Source organism: Sorex fumeus, unplaced genomic scaffold, assembly GCF_029834395.1.
Source record: "Sorex fumeus unplaced genomic scaffold, SorFum_2.1 ptg000094l, whole genome shotgun sequence".
Classification (NCBI taxonomy): Eukaryota; Metazoa; Chordata; class Mammalia; order Eulipotyphla; family Soricidae; genus Sorex; species Sorex fumeus.
Genome location: NW_026606151.1, coordinates 5124650 through 5151914, shown reverse-complemented (window position 1 = coordinate 5151914; position 27265 = coordinate 5124650). Strand labels below are relative to the sequence as shown.

Sequence of the window (27265 nt, the reverse complement as noted above, 5' to 3'; positions counted from 1 at the left end):
TATGATTTAAAAAGAAAAACCAGAAAAAGAAGCAATAGATTCATAAATTAAACATAAAAATTAATGCTATTTGGCTACTAATCATATCACAAACCAACTATGATTATTTTATTTGATATTGATTGTAAGATATATGTAAAATGTAAGCAAATAAGTTTTAATAATTATTTGAATGAATGTAGTGCTTTGATAGTTTAAAACCTTCAGAATTCTCCATGCTCTTATATATTCATTCGCCAACTATGCTTAAGAAGTTTTCATTTGAAGAAATACCTAGCTTTATTTTTCTGTCTTTTATTTTATATATTAATCATTATTGCTGTAAACAAGTATGAATTTTAATATATTTCTTATTTTTTCAGAACGTTAGAGTATTAGGAGTCAAACACTGCTAGATTTTTGTTTACCTCTATTCAGAAGTTTAAAGATACTTTGTTATAGTATATTAGGAACTATTTTGTCATTGAAATAATTTTAAATTTAAATATCTTTTAATACAAATGTAATCAAATACATCTATCTTTATATTCTAAAATGATTCTTTTTTAAATTTTATCTATTTGGGATAGATAGTTCTCTCAATTAATGTTTTCTTTATCTCATCATTTTTTTCCATTTTGTTTTCACTTTCTCTCTCCTTTCTAACATCTATCTTCAATCCTCTCATATTCCCTTAAAGTAAATCACATTTCATATGTCTTCTTATCCTATTGGGAGTATTGACTTTTTTGGGCTTATTCCAGTGTTTCCACATTTTCCATTCTCTAGTGTGCCTTTCATACACAAGACCTCTTATCATAAAAATTCTGACTGAGTGACGTCAGGGAAAATATGCTAGATTGAGAATAAGAAAAGGGAAACTATTTAACCAAACATCCAGTTACCTCACCAACTAACACTGGGAATGAAAGACATTTTACCAGGATAGGTCAAGTAACCATAAAGGTAAAGGTAAGGTAAAGGTAAAGGCCCTCCCGTTGATCGTAGATTTACTCGAGCGGGCCCAGTAACGTCTCCATTGGAGACTTTGTTGTTACTGTGTTTGGCATATCGAATACTCTCGGTAGCTTGCCAGTAACCATGATCATAAAAAATGCAGATACCAAATAACCTGGTTTTAATTTCCTCCCTAGGTAAAATGCACTATGAAAACATGCAGCTTATACTATTTCTTAACTTCTATTCATAAACACTTGTGATATTCTTTCTTTTAATCTACAAAAACTCTTTGTTCCTTTAATTTGTAAACAATTATTTTTAGGAAACCACATGTTATCCATGCTTCTCCAAAGCAATTTTATTGTATTCAAGTGTATGTGATGTAAGTGGTCATCATTTAGAATTATTTAACTTATATTATTTCATTCATGTGGTGTACATATGGACACAAGCTTATGATTCTTTGTGTTTATGCATGTGTGGTTATGGATCTGTATATAGAAAGGAACTAATCCAACTATAACCTTGACAACTTCCAAACATATATTTTTCTGGGTCTTTTAAGGATTGTTCCTTTTTCAATGTGAAAAAATGAATGGAAAGGAAAGCCCTTTAACTTTTCTTTTCTAAAGGCAGTTGACATTTTAATAATAATTGTTACATGCAAGCCATGCCAAAGCTAGAGCCACAGAAAGAGAAATAACTCAATAGAGTTCTCAGTACACACACAAACACACAACACAGCATTTGGACTCACAATTGTTATGTTAAAAGAATGGAAGTTAAAATGAAAGAAGAAAGAGTATAATTTTCTTTCACAATCAGGAAAAGTCTTCAGGTAAATTAGGTTAATCCTTTAAAGATTTCTTAAGGTAAAGGTAAAGGTAAAGGCCCTCCCGTTGATCGTCGATTTGCTCGAGCGGGCCCAGTAACGTCTCCATTGGAGACTTTGTTGTTACTGTGTCTGGCATATATGTTATTAGAATATTCCTAAATCAGTATCAGTTGGAAAGTGTAAAATGTATTTTTTTTCTAGTATCCCAAAAGAAGCTTAATACATCAGAATTTAAGAGGGCAAGATCTGGAAACCTACATTTTCAAAAGACTCCCAACTGTATACAATCTTACCACTTGTATTTAACATTGTGTCAGAGGTTAAGGTCAGGATCATAGGCAATTACAGAATATTAAAAAGGTATAATGACTATGTAACAAACAAAAAATGGTTTTTCATACAGGTGATGATAATATAACTATAGATTCCATGAAAGAGTTTATAAATAATAAATGAATTTATGTCACTGGATACAGTGTCAGTATAGAATATCAACTTTGATTCCATATAGTAGCAAAATCAGAAAACATAATTTTTAAAATAACATTTATAATAATATAAAACCATCCAAAACTTGTGAATAATACTAAAAAAGGTATTATGTAAAAATTATTAAGCACTGTAGCACTGTCCTCCCATTGTTCATCAATTTGCTCAAGTGGGCACCAGTAACATCTCCACTGTGAGACTTGTTACTGTTTTTTGGCATATAGAATATACCACAGGGAGCTTTCCAGGCTCTACCGTGCGGGTGGGATACTCTCGGTAGCTTGTTGGGCTCTCCGAGAGGGATGGAGGAATTGAACCCAGGTTTGATTATTTTTAAAAGGTAAAGGTAAAGGTAAAGGCCCTCCCGTTGATCGTCGATTTGCTCGAGCGGGCCCAGTAACGTCTCCATTGGAGATTGATTATTTTTAATATTTAAAAATTATTAAATATTTCTAAAAGAAATTAAGACAATATATAAGTGATCAGTAGAATAGATCATAGATTGAAATACATTGCTGAGAAGACACAATCCAAGACACATCTCTTGATATATCTGAAAAACTTATATTTTTACATATATGAGTAATAACAACACTGATAAGACAGCAACTAAACTGGTAGTACTTAACACTGGTGAAACTTAAAAATAGGGGCAGAAACCCAATCATGAACAACTTTGTAACTGTATATCTCATAGTAACTAAAAAATTAACTAGGGGCCAGAGCTATATTACAATGGATAGGGAGCTTGCCTTGTGTACAGCTGACCTAGGTAGGGTTTAATCCTAGCACCACATATGTTCCCTGGAACCCAGTCAGGAGTGATCTCTGAGTGCAGATCCAGGAATAAGTCCTAAGCACCCTTGGTGTGGCCCCAAAGCAACAAGAACCATCTTAATCACAACAACAAAATCAGCCCCATCCAAAAAATAAGAGGAGATGAATAGGAAAATATACAGATGACCAGTAGGTATACAAAAAACTGCTCTGAATCACTGGTCATCAGGGAAATGTAAATCAAAACAACAGTGGGATATCATTCATACTTGTGGACTGACACAAATCAAAAAGAATGAAAACAATAGGCATGGATGTGGTGAAAAATGATCCCTCGATTCTGGTGAGAATGTCTTGTGGTTCAGCCTTTTTGGAAAACAATATTGATATTCTCAAAAACCTAAGAATTGTGCTTCCATATGACTCAGCAATCTGATTTCTGGGCATCTATTCCCAAGGATCCATAAACTCTATTGGAGTTCTATTCACAGCAGTCAAAATCTGGAAATAACCCCAAGTTTCCAAGAACAGATGAATGGATAAAAAATTTTACGTGGTCTACATACACAATGAAATACAACTTTGACCAAGAAAAGATGAATATGTGCAAATTGGCATGGTGTGGATGCCATGGAAGGTATCATGCTGAGTGAAGTCAGTCAGTGAGTGACAGAGACTGAATGACCTTTCTCATCTGTGAGCTATAAAGAAGTTTAGCAAAGTAATAACAAATGACCAAAGGAACAGAATCTTAGAACTGTTCTACAGAACAGAGTCTACCGTGTTAGTGAGACATGGGGATGGGGCAGGTTATTGGGATGGGGGTAGGTGTGGCTTTGAGACAGTGGTAGAGGTAAATAAATAATGGACACTCGGGAGAGAGGATGTGGTGTGTTAGAATGTTGTATGTGTGAAACTCCATTTTAGATAGTATTGTTCAATTGTAAAGTATGACTACAATAAAAAAATTTTAAGAGGAAATAAAAGATATTAGCCTCTTCAAATTGATCTATGTCTTGAACACAATGCCAATCGAAATCTTAGCTTTTCTGGAAATTTGATAAGCTGATTAAAATTTTACATACATTTTCAGGTGGATAAGATTAACCATATTCTGATAATCACAAATAAAAAATAGCTGAAATATTTATAATTTAATATATAAAACTTATAAAAATAGATAATTCAAAAAGGTAAGAGTAATATAATGATAGAAAAGAAGATAGAATCAACCAAGAGTTCTATTGCAATAATGAAGGGGAAAGATTGATTAGTTGGCTAACCATATAAGAAGTAAAAATCCCTGGGGGCTGGAGCAATAGCACAGTGGGTAGGGCGTTTGCCTTCCACGTGGTCGACCCATGTTCCATTCCCAGCATCCCATATGGTCCCCTGAGCACCGCCAGGGGAAATTCCTGAGTGTAGAGTCAGGAGTAACCCCTGTGCATTGCCGGGTGTCACTCCAAAAGCAAAAAAAAAGAGAGTATATATTCAAGTTCCTAGATAAACTATTTCATATGAAAATAGTCTATGACATCAGCAAAGATTTTAAAATAGTACTATATGATAACAATCATAAAATAGATTGGCATATTAGTATAATTGAAATAAAAACTTCTGATCATCAAAATATCTTTTTGATACAACCAATATGTAGGCATGTCAGTACTAATGAGAAAATTACAGCTAAATGCCTACATGAGAGAAATGGAAAGATTTTAGTTCTACAATCTAAATTTCCACTTCAAAAAGAATGAAATATAAGACCATAGCAAGCATAGGAAGAAACTTAATAAAGATACAAGTGTAATTTAAATAAATTGAAAACACTCTATATATCAAGGAAATGCAGAAATGTGAAGACCACAACTTTTGTAGTTATGTTCCAAAGGTGAAGATTTTCCTAATGTGATGGTTCCATGTCTGGGCATTCTGGGAAGCCCTGTATCCTGTATTAATGGGTCTAATATTAACATTACATTTTAAATATTTCTTTAGGGTTTAACTCTAGCTTTGCTTAAATAAATTCCTGAGGGAAAAAAAGGATGCAAGAATAATTCATAGTTATCCTACTGAGGGATCGGTTTGTGCAATTTACATTTTGGTTTGTGTAAAACTGTGCCAAATTATTATGCATAGATATGAGACATATTAACAAAATGTGTTTATGTATAAGAGTCATGTTCTTTGCTGCTTTGGAAAATTTTATGTTCTCTGGGCTGGAGGGATAGTACAACAGATGGGGCATTTGCCTTGTTTGTGGCCAATCCAGATTCAATAGCCGCCACCCCTGAGCACCACCAGGAGTGATCTCTGGGCCATTTTTCATAGTCTCATAATATCTTATGCATAGCCTAGCCATCTTTGAAGATGAACCCCATTGTTTCTCAAATCTTTAAAATCCTGGCCTGGTATCATCTCCCACAGTGATTCAAGGTTGCTTTCAATATACATTAGAATTCAGTTGAAGTCAGAGTGCATTACTTCACACAATGCATTGTGACTCCTGTCTTGCTTTCTCTTTGTACCTCTTGCTGTAGGACTGAATGCCGTGAGGACACCCAAGATGACTTGAAGAGGCTCAGGAGGCATGGAACTGAGGTTTCCAGTTAGTTGAGTGCCGTGTTTGTGAGCTGTTTTGGAAGCCCATCTATTGATGACTACAGCCTGACCAAAGTGAGGAGTTTTACCTCAGATGCTCAGTCAGAACGATCTGCTTACTCTTAAATTTCTGACCCACAGAAAAAGAAAGATAAAGAATGTTGGTTAAACAGCTAACTACACCTTGTGATACTTTGATGTGCAGCCCTAGCTAAGTAATCCAAATGGATTCTAGTGGACTCAGAGACTCAATCACACCCGCTTACTTGCTATCTATTTCTGTAAGAAAAGCTACATTTTTGTCAGTTTGATGGACAAATTCACAAACATAAGAGAGGGAGTCAAACAAGAATTAAGAAAAACTTGTCAAATGACAGTACAAATTTACCCACTGGAAAATCCTTCATTCTGCCCCTGCCAGCTCTCTACCTGTGCATGTCTAAACTCTGCCCAGCATTTATGACTGCCGTGTTTTTATTCCATCCTTAACCTCCCACTTTTATGAGAATACAATATCACCCTTTTGTCAATATATCTGTCTACCTGTGGCACTTGCAATTTTCACTTTGTATGAGTGTATAAACTTGACAGCGTGGATGTTTTCTTCTTGAACAATATAAACTAAGAGACAATGGCACGAGTATTGAGGTTAGCCTTCTTGAGTTTATATCCAAGTTTCATTACTAATAGTCACATGATTTCATGCAAATCACTTCTTGTGTACCTATAAAATGGCTCTTGCATAGTACCTAACTTTTGAATTTCTATGGGGATTCAAATAGGGAATTTATATGAAATCTTTGGTAAAGGAAATCACCAATAATATTTTTTTATTTTAAAACTATTTTTATAATTCAGGTGAAATTAACCTTGACATAGTTTCTAGGTGTGATGCTTAGTGCATCTTGGGGGGAAAAAGTAACTCTCCAGGTAGGATCTTGTTTCTTTATATATAAACTAGAAATAAGTAAAACACTCTTACTGGGCTTTGGGAGAATAAAACATTATGTAATAGATGTAAAACACCTAACACAGAGCCTGGCAAATGGTAGGCGGGCAGCAAATGTTTCGTGCTTCCTTTCCCCCAGCTTCTTAAAGTAGACACTGTGCAGAGTGCCTGGGGGCTGGCTGCTAAAACATGCTAGATACAGAAAAGGGAAATATGTTTCAAGCTTTTTCCGTTGAATTGAGTTGGACATAAACCCTCACAGCTTTCTATTGCTCAACATGCTTGGCTAAGATATACAAGTCATGTTTCTAATTGTATTTAGATGATCTTGTCCAGGTAAGGCTAGACCTCATTACTTTAATTTTGCATTTGTTACACAGTATGTTTTCTATATTGTTGCTATAATTAATGACCTAATTTTAAACCCCAAAGTTCCAGTATTTCTAAGTAATGTTCAGTTTATCAAATGATGTCATATACATGCATATAACTTTGGGTGTCAAACTTCTCGATTTGGTCATTGGAAAGTAAACTTAAGGCAAAGACCATGGATTTAAATCTCTTTTGAGTCCTGTGCACAAAAGAATGTGGAGATCTAGACAACATCATAGCAGACTAGTAAACACATAAAAAAGGGAATAGGAGACAGACTACTAGCTCTCATTTTGCCATCATCTATCTATCTATCTGATTTAGAGTCATCTCTTTCCAGAAAGATGGAATGCTATATGGAAAAGTAGAGTGGAGAAAGTTTTAAGGTTGTGTCTTGGCTCTATTTCTTCATAGTTCTATGATCCTACTAACCAGGACCAATTTATTATCTGATAAATTGGGGGACAGCAATACATACATCATAAATTTGTGATTTTGAATGAAAATACCCATAGTTTCTGCTGTATGTTAGGTATTTAATTAACCATTTTACTTTGGATTTTCCTTCCTTATCTGAACATATTTAACTACCTTGAAAATAAGTCAGTTGAATAAAGTTCTTTCTCAATTAAATGTTCAATGTAACTAAAGTAATGCTATGAAATGTAAAGCAACAATGTGTTAAATCTGGTTATAATAATATTAAAGCATATTGTGATTAATGGTAGACAGGAAAAGTGCATTTTCTCACTGTATGTGTCTAACAGTTTTGCTTCATATAGATTCAGTATGTAATTTATTTGTACTTTTATTGGATCTGTATATGGGATGATGACAGAGATCAGACCACAGAGTATTAGAAAGAAACTCTGTCTAATAAATAATGGCAGTCAAATAAACTCATCTGGAAAAGCCCATTCTTTGGGCAAAACAAACTATTCTTGACCCTTTCTGTAAGTCCAAAACCTGTCGTATTATTCCCTATGTCAGTTAAATGAACCATATATATAGCAATTTATTGTTCAAAACAGAGAAAATTAAAGGTAATAAACATAAGAACTTTGATTAGGTTACAAAAATGTATACATGTGTGGGTGTGTATAACCATGTATAAGAGAAAGAATGGAAGAATTTTCAGCAGGTTATAAATAGTGCCTATTTTTAGATAACGAGATGGTTGAGTTTTGTTTTGTTGTTCATCTATGTTTTAAAAAATCTTATACAAATGTTATGTGTGAAATTGGGAATTTAGGCAGATTGTTTTCCCTGCACCACCTCACCTTTGTAAATCGACCTCAGGGATAGGTACAACTTCATCCCACAGTGATAGTTTTCCATCTAAATTATGTAAAAACAAAAATACAAACATGAAGTCGATTATGAGACACTACACAGATGCAGAAACCAAGGCACCATCCAGAGAAGGGTGGATCCCCTTCAGCAAAGGAGATGCTACATGAGAATAAAAAAGTTGGGATTAAAAATCTGGAAAGACCATAAATAGTCCAAAGCTTTTTGCCCTGTCACAACACCCAGTTTAACTTTTATGTATGTAAGGAACTCTTGGACAACACAATTTGTAGAAATTATATATAACCTTTCTAGGCTTTTTTTCCTCTGGAGAAGTCTTTATTCTCTCTTAAACACATCTCTCTCTGTCTCTTTGTCTCTGTCTCTTTGTCTGACTCTCTCTCTCTTTCTCTCTCTCTTTCTCCCTCCTTCCTTCCTCACATTTCATTAAATAATTTTTTTTATTTCAGTGCTGGAGAGAGTACAGTGGGTTTGGGGCTTGCCTTGCGTAAGGCTGACTCAGATTTTATTCCGGACACTGTGTATGGTATCTCAAATATCACCCAGAATGACTCCTGAACACAAAGACAGGAGTAAATCCTACACATTGCCAGGTGTGGTCCCAAAGAAAACAAACAAAATTTAAATTACTTCAAAACAAAACAAAATATAAAGATAAACCTAAAAGATTGTAACTACATAAAATGACTCATTTTTTAAAAATCTTTTAAAAATAACATGGAAAAATTCTGCATCTGAGTGAACATATGTAGATGCCCTCACATAGGCTCAAGGACACCTTTCCTAGTATTGCTTAGATCAGCAACAGTACTACATAATGGAATGAGAACACCAGGAGTTCTAGGACAAACTTGGGCATAATTGGCTACTCGCAGAAGAACTGAAAAGTTCTCAATGCTCTGATCAAATAGCTCTGACAGCTTTCAGAGAGTAATTGCTTTTCTCTAAGGCATCTCTCAATTTGGGATTTATTGTGGAACAATCTAGTCTGAATTGACTTTGGAAAAGAAGAACTATAAATGACAATACACAAGGATTAAAAATCATCCTAAATATTTATGGAATCTCTAGACTATGTATATGTATATGTATATGTATATGTGTATATCTTTTTGGGGGGTCATAATTAGCGATGCTTAAGAGTTATACCTGCTCTGCACTCAGGAATTGCTATCATTGGGCCGGGTTACCATAAGGGATGCCTGGGATTGAACCTGTGTCAGCCACGTGCAAGGCAAACACCTTACCTCCTGTACTATACAATGACAAACTTCCTAATAACTCTGTGAGTTTAGGAAATTTCTTGACTTTTTCAGAAGAGACACGGATTCCTTATTTTGTAAAAAGAAGTAGAAAAGAAGTACTATGAAAATTTCTTTCTTCAAGACTAAAGTATGAGTAAAGCAAAAAATAACTATGCTCCTGGTACATACAAGGTGAGTTTTCTATTCATTCTCTTCTGCTTTGGCAAAGTCAATGCACACCCCAGATTATTATGTTAGCAGAGAATTTGGGGTTAATGTAAAAGTCACTCCTATGGTATGTTTGCAGTCTCACTTTTCAAAGACAAGGATTAAATTAGGCTAAGCCATGTAGTTTTTTTCTCTGACTGTCACCTATCAAATTTAGTCACCAAATAGTGCATAATCAACTAAATGGAACAGAAGATCTTACTGCATAGGTTCAAAAGAAAAGCAAAGTCTATTTTTGTCCAGCTAGAGCTGAATCTCTTTTTCTTCCTCCCTGACAGCAATATTCTGTGGCAGTTCATGGCCCTGTAGTGATTGAGCTGCATTAAAATTTAAAAAAAAATCATATTTTCTTTGGATGACCAAAATCAGGATTTATAAAAACACAAACAAGTATTTTAAATATTGTTGGTAATATCAAATGCTTACGTCATATAAATATTTCAAATGGACTGTTCATGTTAAGTTTTAGTGCTCTGGAGAAAATATTGTATTTGTAGCCCCCAAAAGAAGATATATCATTAGCAATATTTGCATTCTCTAAATACTATGGACAAGAAAATTATAGATCTAGTGGAATCACATAGTGTGGCAGCTGTAAAGCTTGGTAGGGAAATTATTATAGGCACATAAAAATTTTGGATAGTTTCCCCAAATCTTTATACCAATCTTTAGACTTACAGAACTCATTCCTGGCTGCTAATCTAAGTTTTGTTATTCCAAAAGCTATCCAAGTTCAACATAATATTCAATAAATTATAAAATGAATTTAGCTTTCTCCCTCTATCTTTATTCTCTTTCTATATTTACTCTCTCAGTGAAAAACTTCATCATTCATCGAAGGGTAAAAATAAAATATAGAGACCATTGGGGGTACCTCTCTTTTATTTTTCAGTCAACTCACATTACCATCACATAACCTGCATCACTGTTTCACTGTCCTCCCGTTGTTCATTGATTTGCTCGAGCGGGCCCAGTAACGTTGTGAGACTTGTTACTGTATTTGGCATATCAAATACATCATGGGTAGCTTGCCAGGCTTTGCTGTGCAGGCGAGATACTCTCCGTAGCTTGCCGGGCTCTCTGAGAGGGGTGGAGGAATCAAACTCGGGTTGGCTGTGTCAGCCGCATGCAAGGCAAATGTCCTACATGCTATCTCTCCAGCCCACATAATCTGTAAAGAATCTTAAATTTTTTAGTTTTTTTATTTTGTTTTTGGCTCACACCCAGCTGTATTCAGGGCTTACTCCTGGATTTAAAGTGCTCTGGGATCACTCTGGAGACCTTTAGGGGTGCTGAAGACTGAACCCAAGTCAGACACATTTAAGACAAGTGTCTCACCCATTGTACGATCTCTCTGACCCCATATAATGTTAATATTTGAAGATCCCTTTCTCTTGTTTAATTCACTTTCGATTTTCTTTTCAGGTTGTCTTACTTTCTGGGTGTTTGTAGTGGTTTCCTGGTCATTCTCATTTTTGCCTCTACCTCCCTCTAATCTGTCTTCTATCTTGGTGGTCTTGAAAAAAGTCAAATCTAGCAATAGATCTCCTCTGCATTAAATTCTTAGTGGACTACATTTCAGGTTCAGAATTCCGTAAGTATACAAAACCTCACATGCCTTGACTGCTGCCTTCTATTTTAATCTTTTCTTTCCATTTCCAAATCTACAGAATATCTCTTATTCTGTAATATGTACTGGTCACTCATATATTATCTATTTTCATGTATTATCAGATGGTTTCACAATGCCCAGAATACTCTTTCTCCTAACTAAAAATAACTTAAAGGCAGAACAACTGATATCCCCTCCTGACTACTAACCTAGAAACATATACATCTTCCCAGAATTTATTTTTGTGAATATACTGGTTGATTTATGAATATTTTCTCATGTTCAACTGAGTCAAGCAAGAATCCCTGGCACAGAATTAGTGTTCAAATAACGATGAACTGTTGCTACATGTAATCTTGGGTTTTTATTCCATTTTACTTATTTATCTCTTTAAGCTCTATTTTATAAAAGTATAAAAACTAGAATAGTCAATAGGTCCCAGATTTCAGACACCATCTTATTTGCTTCCCAGAATCTGGGAGACACACACACACACACACACAAAAACAAAGCTTCTTAAAAATAAGGAAGACCCAGAAAACCAAACTGGAATTCCAGGATTCACCTTAATAGGGCTTACACAATAAATGTTTCTGGAATGTAGCAAGGTTTGCGATCAGTGGGCCTAGAAACCTCATGATTTCTTTTGGCTTTAGAAGTTCTTGTAATATTCTATTCCTTATTCTATAGAGGACAAACTTCTTAATATGAACTTCAAGATCATCTTTTTCCTTAAACCTACTTTTTCCTCCCATCTCAGATATAACTTCACCTTGCATTTTATGATGCAGTCATACTGAACTCTTTATGGAGGGCCTATATGTACTAGCTTTCTGGAAGGAATATTTTTTTCTGTAATCCCAGGATGAAGTTTAGGCATGAATCAAGTCAACCATGTAAAATTCTCATGTGCCAGTCCACTGAGCATTGCAGGATTTGTAGCCCTGGTGGCCCCAGCACTGTTGGACTGAAAAATGAACCAACAAACAGAATATATTTAAGCACTGATGCAGAGGAAGTCCCTTCAGATAAAGAAAGTTCTTAACTTTCACTTTTCCCTTTTAAAATGCCGTGTTGCTTTGACAAGGGGATACAGTGTCTGTGAGTTTTGTATAGTGCTTGTGAGTTTCTTGAAGATATGGAACAATTACTCAAAAAATGTTCTTTTCTTTATTGTGACACATTGTTCCTTAATCACGTTTGTTGAGAATATATATTAATTGAAGGTACACTAATCCAAATACATTTTTTGCTATTTTAATCTTAGTAATAATGGTGCAATAATGTTATTAAGGTTTACAGGGCTTGGGTCACTGTTTTCATGATTTTCTTATGTCAATTTCTACACACTACTGTGGTTCTTTTTGGTTTGGTTTGGGGGGCAAGGTGTTTGGTCAGGGGAGAGTGTTCATGCAATCCCCGACTACCACAAATTATGCTGTCGATTTTCCCACATTTTGGGAAATCTCAGGGGTCAGCACATCAGGAGTGCAACAGATAAGCCTTGTCCTGGGAAAACCACCTTTATGGTCACAGTATCTTCCCTGCTAGGTAAATATTATGTTTTATTTAAGGGAATCCTTAAATATCCTGCCCTCACGGCAGAGTCTGGCAAACTTCCCGTGTCGTACTCAATATGCCAAATATCAGTAAAAATGATGGGTCTCATTCTCCTAACCCTGAAAGAGCATTGAATATGTCTCTTTTAAAATCTCAGGGCTAGGAAGAAGGAGATGTTACTGGTGCCTGCTTGAGGCAATCGACGAACAACAGGATGATCGTAATTGTGATTTAAGGGAATGAAGTAGAATAAAAAGAAATGCAATCTAAAGTGAATTCTTTCACATCTGTTTTCTTATTTCTAGGTAAGTGCTGATTCATTGAAACACCACCTGGAAGAGCACACTGACAACTGAGGTTGTGCTGGAACTCTAGGGACTTCAGTCCCACTTGGTTCCAACTCCCAAAGAATAGGAGCGAAGGAAGTATCCAGCAGGCAGATGAACTACAAAGAAGATGTTTTTGGAATTCAGTCACAGTTTTGTTTTAAAAATCAAAGTTTTACTATTGTAACCACATTACCTTAAAAAGGTAAAGGTAAAGGTCCTCCCATTGATCGTCGATTTGCTCAAGCGGGCCCAGTAACGTCTCCATTGGAGACTTTGTTGTTACTGTGTCTGGCATATCGACTACTCTCGGTAGCTTCGGGCTCTCCGAGAGGGGCGGAGGAATCGAACTCGGGTCGGCCATGTTGGCTGCATGCAAGGCAGACGCCCTACCCGCTGTGCTATCGTGAAAAATAAATCAAACTTTCTTTTTTCTTGTTTTGTTTCACAATGGCCTCATGTTTTCAAGGTAAAAGGTAAAGGTAAAGGCCCTCCCGTTGATCGTCGATTTGCTCGAGCGGGCCCAGTAACGTCTCCATTGGAGACTTTGTTGTTACTGTGTCTGGCATATCCAATACTCTCGGTAGCTTGCCGGGCTCTCCGAGAGGGGCGGAGGAATCGAACTCGGGTCGGCCATGTTGGCCGCTTGTAAGGCGAACACTCTACCCGCTGTGCTATCGCTCCAGCCGGCTTAGAAATTTGAAATTGGAATGAATTTTTGACACAAGGGTTTAAAAGCTATGATAGGTTGGAACTTATTCTTTGGGGAAGCTGGGGTCATCATTTTCTCCTGAGATTTGACAAAAGCAAAACACAATTAATCAAAGAGCTAAAATTTATTATAGATGTGTGAATAGTTCATATTTATTTGTTCAGCATTGACAAACTTTTGTCATTCCTAAATCATTGTCATCTGTACAATTAATTACTAGTTATTTTTATTTAGACAACTTATCTCTTCATTTTGTTCTAAGCAATTGTTCATAAGCTGAAAGTCTGGTTGCAAATTTTCATATCTAAATAAAAATTAATTTGTATTTTCTAAAATAAACATATGCTCATAAAGATAATTTATGTATTATTTGAAAATAATATATTGTACCATACTTTGTGAAATGATACTTTGTTTGAATTAATTCCCCAAATAATGGTTTGGGTTAGGAACTCTTAGTGTAATCATTTTCATTCAAAATAGAAAATTGAGGCAAAGAAAAAAATGAATTAGCTTGCCATCTGTCACAGCTAGGAAGAGAAAATCATGGTCTGAACTCAAACTCTGATTGTTTTACTTCAAGCTCTAAAACACAAAGATGCTCATTGGCCAGTACCTGAAAACATTTCATTCACACTCGAATTTTGTAGATGGTACAATTTCAACTTTGTAAAATATGAATGAGTACTATGTGATTTGAATACGGTTGGCTTCTTCCTAATTTTAAAATAAAATTATTTAATGTTATTTTTGTTTTTCTTTTATTAATGAAAGATGCACAGATCTACAAAATAACCTCTCAGTTTTTTTAAACAATAGATATAAAAAGAGAGTAATATTTATTGATGGTTTTATATGAGTATAGGTCTAAGTTACTACTGAGATATGCATTCAAATACTGAAAATGATACTGAGCATGAGCTGATTTTGATGTGCTACCCTTCCTTTCCCTGCCTTAGCTCAGTCACTGAGGGTGTCACAAGTTTTTGAGAAAATGGATGCTTGGGTAATGAGGTGTGAGCATTTTCCCCCAAGAATCTGTTATTTGTGTATGCTAAATAGTCATTGCTGGTACAGATGTGTATACGCTGAATCTTCAATCCACTTTCTTAAATGGCTTCTGTTTCCTAAATAGCTCTCAAATGAGAGTTATTAATTCATTTGGATGATTTCACTGAATTTTTTTTTTTGGCTTTTTGGGTCATACCCGGCGATGCACAGAGCTTACTCCTGGCTCTGCACTCAGGAATTACCCTGGCGGTACTCAGGAGACCATATGGGATGCTGGGAATCGAACCCGGGTCGGCCGTGTGCAAGGCAAACACCTTACCCACTGTGCTATTGCTCTAGCCCCCTTCACTGCATTTTTCATAGGAGTTTCTTCTCTGTGTCTCATCCTCTCTCTTCCTGGCCCCATATAAGCTCTGACTCACTTTACATAGATATCAGATAGCGACATCTTATTATCTTGTTCTTACTTTGGAGAACCCGGCAAGCTACCTAAAGTATCCTGCCCTCATGGCAGAGTCTGGCAAACTTCCCACATCGTACTCAATATGCCAAATACCAGTAAAAATGATGGGTTTCATTCTCCTAACCCTGAAAGAGCATTGAATATGGCTCTTCTAAAATCTCAGGGCTAGGACGAAGATGTTACTGGTGCCTGCTCGAGGCAATCGACGAACAACAGGATGATCGTGATCGTGCTCGTGATCAGATAGTTGGGGGTAAAGGCACAAAGAGCATTGGAGCCTGTGTTCAGGTAACCTATGATTGGCACTCAGAATTGAAATGCTTTTTTTTGGGGGGGGGGCGGGGGGCAGATAACAGTATTGTTCCAAGGACACGCTATAGAAATGGAAGATTTCCTTGCCATCTACATACATATGGATGAAATTGGCAGGCTGGTTATTTCCACAATATTTTTCCTCTTGATTTGCCTTCAGTCGCTCCTTCACACAAAATGTTCCCTGTATTAAACACAGGTTTGGAAAGCCTGGGTGTGAGCAATTAGAGGTCTAAAATGGAGTGTGTGGGATGTTAGCAGGGAGGGCTTGGTAGTTAGCTTGTCACCCGTGAGTGAAGCACAGCATGCTGCTTCCTGACTAGTTGGGGGCTGGTAAGAAGAATATCCAAACCACAAACAACTGTTTGTTGAGGGGATGACTTGTGCTCCCACAACAGGGCTGGAAGCTGCATTTGAATGAAAGTATCATTTCTACTGTTTTTTTTTTATCCTTGAGATTTATTCCCAGAAGTGGTATTGTGGAAGCCTGACTCATGAGCAAAGGGGAGAAGGCAGCTGCAATAGAGAAAGGATCACTAAGAAAATGATGGCTTGAGGAACTGGTCGGGACGGGAGATGTGTGCTGAGTATAGATAAAGGACAAAACATAATAACTTCTCAGTGTCTGTATTGCAAAACATTATGCCCAAAAGTAGAGAGAGAGTGTGGGGAATATTGTCTGCCATGGAGGCAGGGGGAGGGTGGGAAAGGGGGGGTATACCGGGGATACTTGGTGGTGGGGAATGTGCACTGGTGGAGGGATGGGTGTTTGATCATTGTGTGATTGTAAACCAAACATGAAAGCTTGTAACTATCTCAAGGTGATTCAATAAAATTTTAAAAAAAGAAAATGAAAGTATCACTTCTCAGCATGAACACAAATAAACAGATTAGGCCTTGCCAAAAGGACACAGAGGGATCACACTTGCCGGTTCCACCCAACTATCTCACCTAGTATGAAGACATTAAACTATAGATGACAAAAACGATCATTCAGGAGGCAATCAGGCCCCCGGAGGGGACCAACTTGCTTTACCTTCTCTGGTTCTACCTTAGGTTTTTGTTTTCATTTTGGAGCAATTTAGATTTATAGGTTCAGATAGAAACTAGATCTAAATCCCGGGCAGGAAGACCTTGAGGACAGTCGGAAAGACTTTTAGAAAATTATTGTCTTCCTTCTAACACAGAGAAGGATGGCAGTCTGGCAACCACTCATCAATGCTTCTAAAATGCCTTTGCCAGCTTTCCTATGTCATGCCTCCGGGCTGGCTGGGTAAGGGGCAGGGAGCACTTAACTGACTCTCTACAGCACCTGCCATTTTGTCTGACTGGAGGCAGGAAAGTGATAGAAGCTGGTTGGTAGTTGAACCCAGTAGTGTCTGGACTGGAGTAGGCATTAATGATCCAAGGAAGAAATGGGAAGGGATCCCCAATGAACACGTAGCTCGGCGCTCATTTCTTGAACATATTCAGAGCCGATTTTGAATTGATCTTGATTCAATTTATCACAGTAAATGTTCAGTGGTTACTTATTTCATAATTCTACTTTAAGGCAGAATAAAAACTCAGTCATCATAGGCTATTATATATTAAAAAGTCCTTCTAAGTGGTACTCTTCAGAGATCCTTGGAAATCTGTTTTAAAAGGTTAATTCACTTCAGTAATGCATTGAATTCCTCCCACAGTATTTTTTTTCTCTATTTTGATGAATTTTTTCTTGCTTAACAGATGTGGAATTATAATTTTCTTCCATTTCCGGCCTATGTATGAATCTGAAAATTAATTTTATCTGTTCCTTCAATTTGAAGCAAAGTCTATTTTTTATGAAATGCTATTTTGTGGGATTATCCAGCTGGGGCCACCAAGGTCACATTCAACAGTGCTCTGGGGGCTACGCAATGCCAGGGATTAATTCAGGGCTGTACACATACTAGGCATGTACACTACCACTTGAACCATCTTATGAGCCTTAAATACTTTAATTTCTTAATGGTTCTAGGAGTTTTTATTTTCTAAATATTTGAATCACCTAAAGTTCTTTTATACACTCCAAGTTTCTCTTTGTTATAAGATGCAAATATTTCAGATAAACAGGGACACTGAATAAATATGAGATCTTTTGTTGCATATCAACAATAGTTCAAGGTACTTAGAAAATGCTATTTAAGGAGTTTACCAGGTGGAGCTAGACATATAAGTCATAATAAAAAGGTAAGGTAAAGGTAAAGGTCCTCCTGTTGTTCATCGATTTGCTCGAGCGGGCCCAGTAACGTTCTCCATCATGAGACTTGTTATTACTGTGTTTGGCATATCGGATACATCACGGGTAGCTTGCCAGGCTCTGCCGTGTGGGCGAGATACTCTCGGTAGCTTGCCAGGCTATCCGAGAGGGGCAGAGGAATCGAACTCGGGTCGGCCATGTTGGCTGCATGCAAGGCAAACGCCCTACCACTGTGCTATCGCTCCAGCCCAAGTCATAATAAAATGACATTAATAAGTGGTCAATATAAATGATTTTCTAAAAACTTTATATACATACATCCTGAATTTAAGAGAAAACACTGAATTTGGAGCTAGCATTGTATTCCTTCTGATGAGAAGCCTGAGGCTTACAAAAGTGAAACCATCTATGTGAGCTTGTGCACTTCGTGTGTGGAATCCAATTGATAGAGTGCAATCTTAGATGTAATATAGACAAGACTGCTATGAAAGAAAGGCCTAGAAACTTTAGGATGGGTATCACAGGAGTGTTGGCACCAGTTAAGTCTTATAATCAGCACCCAAAAGTGAACTGGCCCCAGGGTCTGAGCATAGTCTGACTTATGACCGTTGGCAATGATTTGTCAATACTTGAGTGCCCCCCTCCCCCAGTCTCTGTCTCCTGGGGCCAAGCTGAGAAGTCTCAGAGTTTCTGAATTTAGGTCTAGAGCATAATTTACTTAAAGATCAAAAAGTCAGCTATTCTGACAGACTTCACAGGATGGGCAAAAGGTTATGCTAGAAGGAGTTGAGGAGCAAGAAGTGATTGGGTGGTTATATGAATTCCTCTTGATTTCCAAATACAACTTGAAGAGGAAAGTTGCATACTGCGCTATTATTCATCAATTGTCAAAGCCAGAATTTCCTTTTGTTACACAAGACAATGTAGATGACAGGAAAGGCGCATTATTATGAAATAACAATGCCTACAGCACCTGGTTCCAATGCCAAGAGTTACTTAAAATGATAGAAGAGGGGAAATTGTCAGCAGGAGTCATAAATTTAATTGCCTAGTGACTTTATTCAATTAGTTGCCTTGTAATGAATTTTCCCTTTTGGAGGTGACTTAAATGTCCAAGAATATTGACAGTGCATAGGAATAGGGCAAATAGTGCAGAGAACGGACACAGAAGTAAGAAAAGATCTAGCTGTGACTTCCACCTTCTTGTTAGTAGTTTATGCCTGGAGCCTGTGCTTGAAGCTCAGCTTGAGCCTCTGTTCCCTCCTGGAAGTATGATTTGGGCACTTCATCCCCTGTGGACTTACTGAATTAGATATAGCTGGATACAAGTCCTAATCTTTCTGCTATTATCTTTTCTGATCTGTGACATGAGAGCACGACTTCTTTGCCTCATGGATTATCAGAGACAATAAAAACTCAGCACCTGTTAGGTAGTCCAGTCCTTTGTCCTGGCCCAATTGTAAAAGCATTCCACCAAGATGCTTGAGTCTTCTAAGCCTCCCACGGCCTCTCCAATTCCTGAAGCCTAGCATCTACATTCTCAATGGCTTACACCATTCCAACTATAGGACTGAGTGGTGTTTTTATTTTTTTTTCAACAGTAATTGCCCACTATTGCCATTCTCCACTCTACCAGCTCAGGAAGATGACATGACCCGAGCCCTATTATCTCATTTAAATCGAGAGGACCCAATTTAACAATGTTTAAATCAAGATGGTGATGGGATTGAGCCAGACCCCTTTGGCTTCATATCTCTACCTGCTTATGTGGCAGACCCAGAAAAGGCTGGTGGCTCTAGCCAGCCTCTTTCTTCTAGTTCAGTAACAGTTTAATGTCTCTTTAGGTGGTTGAGAGGGGCTCTGTTAGTTCCATGCAACCAGAAGCTTGAGAAGAGCTTAGTATTTTATCTGACTTGCTAATATAAACTTTGCTGATGTACACACGGACCTGAGCAAACCCACTGTGTAATTCTCAGCCCCTCTTTACTTTCAGAAGACTGAATCAAGCCCAGGAAAACAGAAACAAAGAAGCAGGAGGCTTGCAGGCATTTGAGACTACACTGAAAAATTGACTTCAAAGTGAAATGAAGCCAATTCAGAAAAGACAGAGGGACAGCCGAGGAAGACTATTAAATGTGCCCCTTGTGCAGTACCATTGGCTCTGAGCAGTGAAGGTGCCAGCATGACCTAAACAGCCTCTCCTTCACAGCACAGTTCTTGACTTCCAGAAACCCAACTGCTTTTTCATTTAAGAAAATGGATGGTACTCCCTCCTCGGACTGCTGGGATTTGGCCACCATCAGGTGGCTTTGACTGGATAGCCCAAACACTCCATGGAAAAAAGAAAACAAGCTTTCAAAAAATCTCCTGCGTGACAGGAGATCCCATCAAACACTCCTGCTCCTTTCTGTACTCTCACATGCTGGCAGAACACATTAACTGCAAACTGGAACAGGAGATTGAGCCCGCAGGAGTCTAACTGCCCATCTTGAAGTAGGTAATAAAATGTACAGGGCCAGGGACATAGATCAGCAGCATAGTGCTTGCCATGTACGTGTGAGGCCTTAACTTCCATCCTAGAACTCAACAAAACAAAACATAACAACAAAACAAAATGCACGGATCAGCCACATTTCACAACCAGCCATTCCTTTCTGCTCTCCAAGTGCACTGCTAATTCCCTAAGGTGGTAGGTAACTGCATTCATCTAAAATAGATAAGGCAGCTGGAGAAGCTCACTGCTTTACTCAGGAGCCCTAATTCAGCAGGATTTCAGCACGTAGGTCAGGGTACCCGCATCTCAGGAGCCTCCGTGAACAATTCAGCCTTTTCAGGGAGGTAAAAGCATCCATATTACCTTCCACATTTGTGCAGGAGGTGGGGGATCCATTTATAACAGTTCTCTGCTGGAGACATCTGCACCCAAAAGGGGGTGTCCTGGTTATTTATTTTATGTTTTTATCTTAAAACCACATCCGAGAAGTTTGAATTTACTCAGCGTGTTATATGACTGCCTCCCTCCCAGCAAGAGGCCAAGAGGTGACTAATTTAGAGATCCCAATTGTTGAGCATCTGCAGGAGAACTGGGTGGACAGGGCTGTTAAGATCAAAGCCCCCTACAAAAAAGAAGCCCTTCTCTCTCCCCCACTGGGTTACCTTGAGCTCCTTGACTGTAGAAGAATCTTTGAGCCGACTCAACATCCAAGAGTCTATGAGCAGACTCGACATCCAGAAAATAATCCATTTTGGGATAATCCATCCTTAATGTTCAAAGCACAGAGTTTTGAAAGAAAACAGTCACTCGGAAACCTATGAGAGAGGAAAAAAGTCACGAAATTTTAAACTGTAAAATAAAAATGCAAAGGTCCTTTCTATACAGAAGTATCTGCCTACGTGTCTAATTATAGAATAAGAAATATCTCTTCTTTTATATCATAATAATATATGTTATTTGATTAACATTTCTACCCGTCAGCATAGCTTTCCTTCTATCTGAGAAAAGGCAGCATTAAACCAACATCCATTAAAGATAATTTATTCTGCTCAGAAATAACATTTGATGAAGGCTAAAGAGAGATCACATACCAGGCTTTCCTTGCTGAGTATTAACTGGAAGATGTTCAGTTCTATTCACATGCTATCAGTTTTCAAAGGCATGTCTGATAAATGACATCATTAAGTGTCAGCTGTTATGAATATCGATCCCCAACTGATTCAGGGAGTTCCAATTCCCCTTGAGCAGCGAGCTTCTCCTGGGAATCAGAGCTGCTGCTCAGAGATCTGACTGGTGTGTCTAACACAGCCTGACATGTGTGCTGTAAAATAAATGCCTTCCTTTTAGAGACTTCCTCACATGTTCTGTAAAGTGCCCTAAGATCAGCACCTGCCTGCCCCTGGAACAGGCTGCTTTTGAGAAAAAAAAAATTGCTAGTTTGCAAAGTGGAGATAATTATCTCAGAACTGCAATGAACCCCATAATATGATCACATAGTAGCCTGTCAGGAAAGCTAATACACATCATTGAAAAACATTTAGCTTGTTGGGTTCTCTCTAGCATAGCTTTTCTCTGACACTTCACAAACAAAGTAATTCTATTTCTCAGGATGTTTGGGGAAAGAAAAATCAACATTAAAATCAAAGAAGGCTTCAGTTCAATAGCTTTCCCTTTCTACCAGTGCATATTTCAAGAAATTAAGGCCAGTAAGAGAAAACTTAAAAAATAAATACACAACAGAAATTTATACTTACTGCAAAATGGATAGATTTAGCTATATCAAGAAATAATTTCCAGCAGGAAAAGCAAGAGTTCTTTCAGCCTAAGTGGCTTTCATAGCACTAAATATTCCCAGTGAAAGTAAACAATTTTGATTGTTTGATTAGCACGATGATGAATAATGTATACTGTCCACTAAACTTCCTTTTGCAGATAAAATGGCCAGAACACGTTACCTTAGCAACAGAAGGTGACGCCAGCCCCAGCCTCTTTGTAGCCTCCTCTGTGAAGAAAGAAAATGACCAGTTTGCTGTGTAAAATTTGGCAGAAAACCATCACCATCAAGATCTACATCTAACTATCACGTGGGTCTATTCATTTCACTCCCCCTCCCATCTCTTATGCAGAAAAATTCCATAGTCATTTAAAAAAAAAACAGTTTGCGATTTTAATCATTTATTTTCCCAGTCCCAGTTTGATTTGCAACTCCCACCGAATTACATGATTAAGCAGCTAATTTAAGAGGAAAGTTGTCTGGAAATTGTCAGGGGTCCCAGTTCTTACCTGAAAGGTTGGCTCAGGGTGGTCGGAAAAAGGCTATTTTACCTAGCATATGTTCAACATTCCCCTGTTATAATTAACGTACAGATCAGTCACCAGCATCTAGGCTGAAAATAACTTCCCTTCTGTGAAGCAGTCACTGGAAAAAAAAGCTTAAAAAGCTGCCTGGAATTTCCCGGGTTTTGAAAGATGAATTCTAAACAGAAATCTTTGGGGGAGAATCCTCCCCGCAAGCGAGTGCTTTGGACAGGAAAGGTAGCCCGAAAGACAGAGGAAAGGAAGAGTCTGAAGTTAGCAGGTACTCACCAGCACTTGTTGACCCTGTTCAGCAGGACACTTGAGTCTAAACTGCAGCTGCTGTGCACGCGGCAGAGCCCAGGAACCCAAATGAACAGCTTCTCATTTCCCTTCAATTTCAATTCAAGAGCACTGAGCAGAGGAAAGTGATGGATTTGCCTATTTTATATTGTGATGAAATTCAACCCCTCAGATGAGATCTGAGGGGAGCTGCTCTTTAGAACACATTAGACTGCTAATTTAAGAAAATTGAAAGGTTTTGTTTTACTGTCTTTGATGTGTTCTCTCTGCTACCCCCTCAATTTAATTTGCATTTAAAATGATGCTCATGTCTCCTCAGTTCTCTAAGGTGTGGAGTACTTTCTAATCACGATGGCTGCTTGGTGGAGTTCAGTGCAACGTCACTTTTATTCTGAGCTGCAGAACAAGGTGGGTAATTATAATTTCAAGCTGATTCTTTTTTTTTTTTTGAGTGACATAGAAAATGAACATTTGTTTTTAACCCCTCCCTCTGGCCTGGCCTTTCTTCCTGGCGTGCCTCTGATTGCTTGCTTAAATCTCCAGTCCACATCATGCCTATCTGTTTAAATGCATTCCTTTTCTGTCTGAATGTTGCAAAATTATCTGAACAACACACAAAATATGATGGTTGGACCCCTGAGCCTAGGTTCTTGCTAACTCCCCGCAGAGACCTTCGGACACAATACTTGGAGATTCGCATGAATGGGGTAATGATAGCCTAATTCAAGGCTTACCTTGTATTTCCCACAAATCCTTTATTGCCCAGGCAGCACTAATAGCGAAGTATGAAATGGTGTACAGCAGGTTGGATTGTTAAAGGAAAAGAAGTTGCATTTGAAAAGGAAGACCACCAAAGCCCCCTCCTCTCTATACACATAACTCTGCAGGAGCCTACAGAGACAGACCTGAGAAAAAATCACCTGCTGTTTGTCTGCTGCTTCTTCCTGCAATCAGGGCAAATCCAACACCAAGCTGGTGTTGCCGAGAATTGAGCCTGAAGGAGGAGGAAACTGGAATCATCAAATCACACAGCCCTTGTAGGGAAAGCAATCTTTTGAACCCACAATTTTTTGAAAGCTTTGCTCAAATCCAAGGACTTACTTTTCGAAGGTTACAGTTCTATTCAGTTTCCAATGGAGGGAGGTAAGCTGAACACTTGACATTTAGAGAAAGCTGACTGCTGGTTCCCTTAGCTTACTGTAAGGTGTGGGCGACAGGTTCTGAACTTTCTATTGTCACTTTATGAAATTATAATGTGTGAGAGTGAGAAAGAGAGAGGGAGAGAGAGAGAGAGAGAGGGAGAGAGAGGGGGAGGGGACGAAGGTGAGAGAGGGGAAGGGAGACAGAGAGGGAGAAAGAGGAGAGAGAGGGAGAGAGGAAAGAGAGGAGAGAGAAAGAGAGAAAGAGAGGAGAGAGAGAGGGAGAGAAGAGAAAGAGAGAGAAGACTGTCTACCCTGTCTACCACTGCTGACAAACACAAACATTTAGGTGTTTAGGTGAATAGAAATAAATGTGTGATTGTAGAAAAAGGGCAAGCTGGAAATGTGAAAGACAGAGTTGATTCCTGGATGGGTTTGAAATCTTTTATGGAAAGCTGACAAAGAATGGGAAGTCGTAAGCCTCTTACACCATGATCCCATCATGTAAAAGGATCCTGACTTAAAAAAATGTATCTGGGGTAGATGATTATTCATTTGTGACAAGAGGGGACTTAGCTTTACTTAATAATTTAATCACCGAAATTTTGAACATAATCGGATCGGCTTCTGAAGAAGATTTTCAAAAACTGATTTTCAAATGGTTTAACTCACATGTGGTGCAGAAAAAAAGGACAAATTGATTAAATCAAACAAAATCAAACTTTTATACTATAAGATCAAATTGGTAGGAACCTGAAGGAAAGGGGGTAGTGTTAAGTAAATCAGTTCAAAGAGATCCATTGTTTGGTGAAGAATAAAATTAGATTGTTAGTGGAGAACTTAATATGATATGTACACATGCTGATTTATAATGATGTGCATCCAGCCACGGCCCCAGAAGCACAAGGACTTAATGCAGAACCCGGCAGCTTGGAGCAGAAAAGTGAACAGACTATGCGTTAATCCAGGCCATCAAGTCTGCCGGAGGGGAAAGGGTGTTGCCCCATTCGCCCTCTCCTCTCTGGAAAGAAAGATGGCGGCCACATGGGAGCCTTGTGGACAGCAGGTATGAGCCGGGAGTGTGGGGGCGACTAAAACCTCATGGGAAGGGGGGCGTTTCGGTCCGCCCTTCACGCCCTACCGAGGCCACCTGTTGCCCCCCACTAGCGGCTCTCCAGCACGGCCACGACTCCAGAACACAGAAACCAATTTCTTAACTATCTGACTTTCAGTAGAAATAGTTCCAGGGTCAATAGGTAAAATAGCAGAAATCCAAAACCAACATTTAATTCTTGAACCCAGCTGTAGAAAGCAAATCACTTCACAATGCTTTTTCAGCATGTCTGATTTGGGGGGGGGGGGGTAAACTCTAAATAATAGTGGTGAATCTTTTATTGAAACAATGAATCTAATCAAAGCAGATAGAGTGTTAACTAGAATTCATCTGCCTCACAGGGACGGGGAGGGATGGGGGATGGGGTTTTATTGGGGTTCTTCATGGTAAAAAATAAGTATTGGTAAAGGGAAATGTGTTTGATATTTGCATGACTGAGACCTAAACCTGAAAGCTTTGCAACCTTTCCCACAGTGATTCAATAAATTAAAATATATATATATATATATATATAATGATGTGCATCTAAAATTCTATATAATCCTACAAACATATTACTTCCATTAAAAAAAACGACCTTACTCTCTAAAGACTAAAGCAATAGATTAGTTATAGCAATATTGTATGAGAAATTGTTTTTGAAGGTGGTGAAACATTGTAATGTTTAAAGGCCCATTGTCAAAATGTAATCATTTCAGCTCCGCTATATACTTTAATCTGCTAGAAAGAGACATTTATAATGGCCCCTTGTTTGTAAACATAATAGAACCATACACAGAAGGCAAGGTTAGGCCAAAGTTATACAAAGTTAGGCCAAGTTTGCCAAGAAGGCAAAGATATAATAACACATAGTACTAAACAATTCAGCCCAAAACATCCTTAAGACATGAGTTTTAAATGTTAATTTAGTATTAGCATATGCCAGTGAAGTAGAAATGAAAATTACTTTTAAAAGTTTATACTGTAAGGCTGAAATAAATAATCTAGAATTATTAATAATAAGTTATATGGTATAGATGTGTCTTTTGTTTTGGTTTGGTAGTAAAAGGATATGTATGTGAGTTTTCTATATACAAAGGGGAAAACATATTCAGTTAAACACAAATGGAGTCATATTTCAAGAGGGCGTCTCAATGGAGTGAAGAAACTCTTGAATATATTCAAGCTCTTGAATATATGCTTGAAATACATGTCTGTGTCTTTAAGAAGGCACAACTTTCCCTAACAAACAAATAAGTTTAGTTTAAGAAAATTAGAAGCTATTTAAAATCAGGACAGGTTGAGAATCTTGGTTGAAAACTTTTGTCTCAGGGTTAGTGTGCATAACAAGAAAACACTATGTTCATTTATTTTCTAAGAAGTTGGCCCTCTCTTGGATATATTTCAATAGCAATGATTATTTTCTGCTTCACAAATCACTTCCTTATCAAACAAACTCTAACTCAGAAGAAATATGCCCTGTCCTGATCATTAAAATTTGTTATTAAGCAGTAAGGGTACATCAAATATTCCATTTAAGGTTTTATTTATCCAGAAATTTCTCTGGGAAAGAAAACACTTTATTTGCTTATTTTTAATTTTTCTTTCCTTTCCCCTTTTCATGTCGCAGTGATTAGAGTCCACACATACATGGTTTTGCTTCTCACATACTCCATTACCCAACCGCCGCCACACTCCAGGTCAATTTCTGGACCCACGCAACACATTATAGGACACTTTCTACCCATTTTCTATAATTGCCACACTGTAGGATAACACTGTTTTGTCCTTCCTCAGGTAGCTTAGGTTTATCAGGTCACACCCATCCCAGAGCTCTTGAAGACTCCCATTCTTTTGTTGATTTGTAACAACTTTATGCTCTCTTCTCCAAACAGTTAATCAGCTTATTCCCCTAATCAGTTTCAGTTAATTGTAAGGTAAGATCTTTCTAGAACACTGAACTTATATTGTAAGCTAAT

At 37.8% G+C, this 27265-nt stretch overlaps 1 protein-coding gene and 1 non-coding gene across 5 annotated transcripts in view; both read right to left on the bottom strand.

The window, feature by feature from the left end:
• PHACTR1 (phosphatase and actin regulator 1) overlaps nt 1–23316 on the bottom strand; it is a 565331-nt gene extending 542015 nt beyond the window's left edge. Inside the window, exons 1-3 of one of the 4 annotated variants that reach the window (XM_056132319.1) lie at nt 23043–23316; nt 22412–22458; nt 21119–21271 (exon numbers count right to left, since the gene is read on the bottom strand). In XM_056132319.1, the coding sequence (XP_055988294.1) occupies nt 21119–21221 (103 nt within the window). In that variant the 5' untranslated portion in view covers nt 21222–21271; nt 22412–22458; nt 23043–23316. Of the gene's footprint in view, nt 1–21118; nt 21272–21547; nt 21648–22411; nt 22459–22739; nt 22758–23042 lie in introns of those variants that run through there. The other 3 variants (XM_056132324.1, XM_056132320.1, XM_056132321.1) reach the window with 3 other exon arrangements.
• LOC130040508 (U1 spliceosomal RNA) lies at nt 12753–12916 on the bottom strand. Its single transcript, XR_008794999.1, has one exon. It is a non-coding gene; the product is annotated as a U1 spliceosomal RNA (small nuclear RNA).
• Nucleotides 23317–27265: the final 3949 nt, after the last annotated feature.